The sequence below is a fragment of the Fragaria vesca genome, linkage group LG3, assembly GCF_000184155.1.
Source record: "Fragaria vesca subsp. vesca linkage group LG3, FraVesHawaii_1.0, whole genome shotgun sequence".
NCBI classification, from domain to species: Eukaryota; Viridiplantae; Streptophyta; class Magnoliopsida; order Rosales; family Rosaceae; genus Fragaria; species Fragaria vesca.
The window spans coordinates 10,794,986-10,801,713 of record NC_020493.1 but is presented as its reverse complement, the minus strand read 5'-3'; the positions used below and the strand labels follow the sequence as shown (position 1 = coordinate 10,801,713).

At 35.5% G+C, this 6,728-nt stretch overlaps 1 protein-coding gene and 1 pseudogene across 2 annotated transcripts in view; both read right to left on the bottom strand.

The window, feature by feature from the left end:
- LOC101292394 overlaps positions 1-6,728 on the bottom strand; it is a 1,325,780-nt pseudogene that overhangs the window by 91,554 nt on the left and 1,227,498 nt on the right. The gene's annotated exons all lie outside the window — the stretch shown is intronic.
- Positions 929-2,189, bottom strand: LOC101310586. The gene is made up of 3 exons (XM_004294109.1): positions 2,010-2,189; positions 1,759-1,815; positions 929-1,353 (listed from the first exon to the last, which is right to left on the bottom strand). The coding sequence occupies exons 1-3, from the start codon at positions 2,105-2,107 to the stop codon at positions 1,179-1,181; spliced, it is 330 nt and encodes a 109-aa protein (XP_004294157.1). The 5' UTR covers positions 2,108-2,189; the 3' UTR covers positions 929-1,178.

The window sequence follows — 6,728 nt, the reverse complement described above, 5'->3', positions numbered from 1 at the left end:
ATAAATGTATTATTACTTTTTGTTTAATCAATGTCCTTAATAGTCATTGTATAAGAGGATAACTATATCATTTAATAATTCATAATAGAGTGAGGTCAAGTGAGCAAATTTGGAGGTCCCAATAGCCACACTCTTAGTTTATTATTACTATTTTTCTCAAGTTCTTTGCTGATCTATATATGTTTGTCCAAGTCTTAATTCAGTCTTGATTTTTTTTTTTCTTTTTTTGATGAAAATGAAGATAGAAGATCACTACTGCTCTCTACCTCTCATTTAGTCCAAAAGAGATTTGGGGACAAGGAGCCTTAATTACCCCTCAATTTTTAAAGTCTTGATTCAGTCTTTAATTATGTTATTTATAGTCACTTGAGCTTGGCCGGCCGGAGATATACGTCCCGATATCCACCATGATCGATTATATATTTTACTTGGATACGATGAAAATCTAAATTAACTGGAGACAAATGCCTGACATATACAAAAACAGGAATATATATGATTACATACTCCCCTCAGCTGCTTAATCTAATTCTTGAAGGTAGAGGGAACTCATATACATTGTTATATTTGTTCCATTAGCTTTCTATCTATTCCATTTTTGTTTGGTAACTAATGGGAAACTATTTCTAGTAATTTCTCCAGTTTTCATTCTAATTTCAGGTAGGTAAACAAGCAACCACATACTCAGAATTACACATTGCATCGTGTCCCTATTCAGATCTGTTTATCATTTTCTAGCTAGTAAAACGTTATTAAGTAGATCAACTACATTAAGACGAATTCTGGCTTCACATATAGCTTTAATTTAAACTTAATTAATTAATTGAATTAACTGTATAAAATTGTAAAATTAATCGTGAGCTACCTTTCGTTTGTTTCTGGCATAACTAAGAGATTTGAGAACTACAGTTTTGATAAAACTCTCTAACCGAGAGAGACAGCAATCTGATGAATTCGATACAAAAAAGTGATTACTGGAGAGACATATAGAGCTAGAGACAACCCTTTATAATTCACATATAACTCTATGATAATCGAACGTCACAACTGAAACAGTACTTCTCACACCAGATTCTCTACAGGACTTCATTACGGAAGAAAAACTTGATTCTTCTCATATTATTGCATTGCTAAATACATATATATTCAGTTGCTAGCTACTCATATTTTTGGTGATATTAGTTGGCCGCTTTTGGAGTAACGTTGGCTTCTGAATCTGATCCTTTACTTTTCTTGCCGGTCCTCTCAGAGTTTGATGGACTGCTACCATTCGAAACTGAAAGTTGCTCCGATGATGTCGTCTGATTAATTTTTGGACCACTCCCTGTGCCGGGTTTCTTATTAGCACATGTTCTGCAGGCATGAACCAAATCTCAGGTCAATATTTGCTTAATGACCAGAAGATCGAAAAAGAACTACTAATTATATATATATATATATATATATATATATATATATATCAAAAACTTTGGTGCGGACGTCTGCACCTGATCAGCACTGTGTATATATATATACTTAATTTCAGGTCAACGTACATACATATATGAATATATATATATTATGCTTCAAATCATGATCATTATAGATTTGAAAAATGGTTAGCCTCTTGTGAAATGGAAATCTCGATCTGGTATGTCATGCGGTCAAAAAATGAAAATAGAAAGACAAGAACAAGAACAAGAACAACATCATGAGCTAATATAAGGCATCTGAAGGAGAGCCTGAAAGGTTTTGTAGTCATCATGTCAGCAAACTTACATAAGTGAGCGACTAATCTTCAGGGAACTTTTAAGACCGTGGTGCTGTGTCTGCAGCCTGCAACACGTACGTACATAATCAATATATCAGCTTGGTTTTTAGATATGCGCAAGACGAAACTACGGAAGTGTGCGCTTGGGCCACAAGAACTGGGATTTCACTTTCCTCATAACTTATTTCAGAGCCGAACAATATGAACACAAATTCCTACAGAAATTAGGAAACAGAAGATGATAATCATGTTCACTTACATAGTCATGGCTTTTTGTTGATAGGACTTGCAACTGGGAAGTTGGATGCTGTTTGGCTTTGGAGCCCCAAGTATGAAGCCACGCATAGATAGAGCCATGTTGATGAGCAGCCTGGTATGTTTGAAAGATGAAAGAAACTTTCTCTCTTTCTTTCTTACTGCAAAGTGATGCAGATTATGAGTCTATGGAGATCGTTCTAGTCTGATCGATATATTTATAGAGGGAGCGAGGACTTGGTTACGGAATATTCAATTATGCATGGCCCTTGTACTAGTAGTGCCGCAATAATGCAAGTAGTATTGTACCATCCGTTCTACTTTCCTTCTTCTTTGGAATCTTGTTTTCCCTTTGGGCCATAGAATATGTCAAGATCATAAGGTCCCGGTTTGTCTTTTTTCCTCTCAATGATAGAGTATTAGAGATACGTTGGAATATATACTTGTATATATAATACTTTAGGTTACCAAATATCAAGTACTTTTCGTATTGGTTTGGGAAAGTTTTATTGTTATTTCAAACATAACATGTACGATACGAGTAATATATGATTTCACTATGAATCGTTTTAACTTGCTTCAATTATGTTTGTGCAATGTGTATTATGGTACGGTAATATAGAGCAGGCAATTTCGATAATACAAGTGTCATTTGGTATTTCTACTTGAGCTAAATAAACAGATATAGGAAATGGTGGAGGAGGGCCGGAAGGGGGCGACTTTGTCCGCCACTCAATCTCGGTCTTATTCTTTTTTCATGAACATCCACGGGGACCTTATCATTCACACGGTTATTCAAAGACCCTTTTCAAACAATATGTGCTAGACTATCCAGTCTTTGACACACACACAAAACAAAGGTTAACCAATGACTTTGACCGTTGATTTAGTTGAACATGACTCAAAGTGACTTACCTGGCTGGTGCTGGTGCCTGATTTTTGTTTTATAGGGTTTGTTAACTTGGGATAGATCAATTAATCAAGCAAAGCTGGGCTGCAATGATTAAGTAGAAATTAAGCTTAATGAAGTTTCTTAAATCAGTGAGCTTTGTTTATTTGGAAATGACGGGTAGGTTGTAACCCACTACTCGAAAAAGACAATTTAGTCACTTTTAGTGAACAAAGAGGATTGGTATGAGCTAGGAAGATGAACAGTTCCCAAATATTCGGGCCCTCTAATGTGTGTGCGGGTTATACTAATGCAACAAAGCGAAGCTTATGATTCATGTGGGATAGCTACCTAGCTATAATCTGCTGCACGTACGTAGTGCTTCACATTGGCTCATTGTTTTCTCTGATTCTCTACCTCATCCTTGATACCTCATTCTCTTGTTAAGAACCAAAAACCGGCCTGTTAGTGTTTCTAATCATTCAAAGTTTGTGCGTTATTGCATGATGAAACAAACAATTGCTATCTTAGCAATGCGGTGGAAGATAGAAATGAAGAAGGAACGTACGCATATACAAAAGCGACTGACATGCAAGAAAAGTCGTACATGGATTCTGATCCCATCATATATTATACGAAATTTGTTACATGTTTATAATTTACCTTTGAATACCAATAACTTCAAGATTTCCAACTCTGCCTTGGTGGTATCCATCACTAACATCATCGAGAACAGTATTAATTTCCTGCATTTGCTTTAACCTGCACCATCTTCTCGATTCGTTATTCAATCTTCTGAGTTCTGAGACCAACCGCGCCCGATATGTGAAACTCCGGTCAGCGACTTTAAGTACCTGCAGGTTGATTTGAGGAGGGCTCCCTGTATTGACTCGTGGCCTTTTGATCGACAGCACATCTTCTGTATCAATTAAGAACATCTTCATCAGTAAATCATGCATGTCAGACCTCAGCAGATCGACTGATCGAGTATGACTGAATATTTGTTCAAATTAAAGAATCATTATACACCAAGTGGCAGTGGAAATTATAAGAAGTACATGCATGGATTGTACTAATTAAAAACATGAAAGGATACGAACTCACATAATTGCAACACTAGGCCATATACATCATCAGACGACATTTTTCAGACGACATATTTTGGACGATTTTGAGTTTATGTCGTCTAATTAATTTTTCGACCCTTCAGACAACATTTGTGAAGTATAAGTCGTATGAATGCCATGTTTCCTTCATACTTCTGGATGTTGCTCAATTTGTCTGTGATATGCAAAATTTCAGACGGCATATATATGTAGTGTAAAAAAGCAACATTTAGCAACTTTATGGTAATACGTCGGACAACATATAAAAGTTGTCTGTGAAAGAATGCGAAATCTACTTTTAATCCCCTTTTTATGTACTTCATCTAACAACATATTAATGTTATCTGAAACAACCATAAATCTTTGATTTATACCTCCATTTTGAACCCTTAAATTCACTTATTCAGACGACAAACAAATGACGTCTAACAAACCCATAAAATTGAGTGTACGAACCTTGTAATGTATAACTTCAGACGACATATGAAAGTGGTCTCTCTGACCCTAAAATACTCAATTTATAATTAAATATTGAGTTTGGTTACCTTTTATTGTATTTAATAAGACGACATATAAATGTCGTCTGTGGGAACCTGATATATAAGTTTGAAAAATGGCTCAACCTATTAATCTATTCATCAGACGAGGTTAATATGTCATCTGTATGAACTTGAAATATTCAAATTCATTTGAGTTTGGGAGAGGGCGCCAACCTTAATGTATTCATCGCACAACATAAAAATGTCGTCTGGACCTGAAATATTTGAATTTGGGCGCCGAAATTTTCCCTCGCTTTTCTTCAATGTGAGACGGCGATTATATGTCGTCTAATGTTGTAAATAAGTGGTCAACATAAATTGTGCATATTTTCCAAACGGAAACGCTCTAATCTCCTCCGACCAAAACTTATATTTTTGATTAGCCGGTACTCAAACTCTTGTTAAGAGTAGGAAAATAGATCTATGTAATAGTTTGGGCACTTTGATAGTGAAACGATTATGTACTTCTTGCGAAAGCTATAAGAAAGTTTATGTATATATGAAGTTGACTCTAATGATCGAGACCTATAAGTTATTGAAAATGGATAAATTTTCTTCCACATACATATTTAAGTACTGCGATCATATCCAATGGTCAGATTAGGTAAATTTTGTTTCTTGCATATAGTTGTCATATAAAGATGTATGTTTACAAAGCACTTAGTAAACATGTTATAACACATTAGTACGCACGTTGTGATTCAAATGGCGGAAATAATTTTTTTTTTAAGTTTGAGTGTCAGATGTTAACATGATAGTGAATTATGGGTGTAGAACAAAATTCAAGCATTTTCGATAAAGTTCGGATCTCGGTCGATACGGTCAACGTGAATGGAATCTTGCTTAGTAACTTCAGACGACATATATATGTTGTCTGAAAAATACTTTTAAAAGTCAACACTTTTATCTAAACGAAAACCCTCTTATCTAGACCGACTAATACTTAAAGTTGAGATTCGTCAATTCTTATACCCTCATTTAGTGTCAACGAAACTATTTTATGTGAACATTTGGACATGTTTATCGACTGATCGTATCGCTTCCCGTGAGGAAAAATAGGAACGTTTTATGTATAATTGAAGTTGACTCTAATGATCGAGACCTATAAGTTATCGAAAATAGGTAAATTTTCTTCTACATAGATATTTAAGTACTGCAATCATATCCAACGGTCATATTAGGTAAATTTTGTTTCTTGCATATAGTTCCTTGATAAAGATGTGTGTTTACAAATAACTTGGTAAACATGTTATAGCACATTAGTACGCACGTTGTGATTCAAATGACGAAAATAAATTTTTTTCAAGTTTGGAGTGTCAGATGTCATCATGATAGTGAATTATGGGTGTAGAACAAAAATTCATGCATTTTTTTATAAAGTTCGGGTCTCAGTTGATGCGGTCAATGTTAATCGAGTCTTGCTTAGTCACTTCAAACGACATATATATGTCGTGTGACCAATACTTTTCAAAGTCAACACGTTGATGACCAAAATGAGTACGTGTTTAATTTGGTTAATTTAGAATGATGATTGGTATTAGTTGGTCAACTCAGACGATATATGTATGTTGTCTGATGAACACACCCTTTCCAATTAGCTAGGTTACAAACCCTTTGCACGGTCAACCAAGGATTGTCATTTTCACTAAGTGTTTGAACACACCCTTTCATTTTCAGTGTCTGAAAGCCGCCTCTCTCTTTTGTTTGAAACCCATCTCTCTCTGTCTCGACCTCACCATCTCTCTCGCAGTCACCATCTCTCCAGACCTCACCATCTCTCTCTCGACCTCACCATCTCTCTCGCAGTCACCATCTCTCTCGACCTCACCATCTTTCTCTATGTCTCTCTCGAACACAACAACATGTTTTCTCTCTCAATCAGGTAACCCAGTCTCTTTCTTATAAGCTGTGTTTGGTTCATGGAATCAAAACCTTGGGAAAGGAAAGTCTTTACTTTCCTGTGTTTGGAAGCAAAAGGAATTAAGCAGGATACTTTCCTGTGTTTGATTATTGATTACATCTTGGTTAATTTATTTGGATTGTTCTCTCTCTATGAAATTTTGCTTTCGGAAGGTGATGAATGATGGGTTTTTGCTCAATTGATCTGTTATATGTTGTGTGTTAGTCTCTTATTTTTCTGGGTCTGGGATTCTGGGAATTACATACGCTGAGAATGGGTATCTGACTTT

Excerpts from the sequence above, each read along its gene's own strand:
- LOC101310586 (XM_004294109.1), bottom strand. The coding sequence starts at position 2,107 with ATGGCTCTATCTATGCGTGGCTTCATACTTGGGGCTCCAAAGCCAAAC. Across the intron at positions 1,816-2,009 it reads CAACAAAAAGCCATGACTAT|GCTGCAGACACAGCACCACG; the intron begins GTAAGTGAACAT and ends TACGTGTTGCAG. Across the intron at positions 1,354-1,758 it reads AAGATTAGTCGCTCACTTAT|AACATGTGCTAATAAGAAAC; the intron begins GTAAGTTTGCTG and ends TCATGCCTGCAG.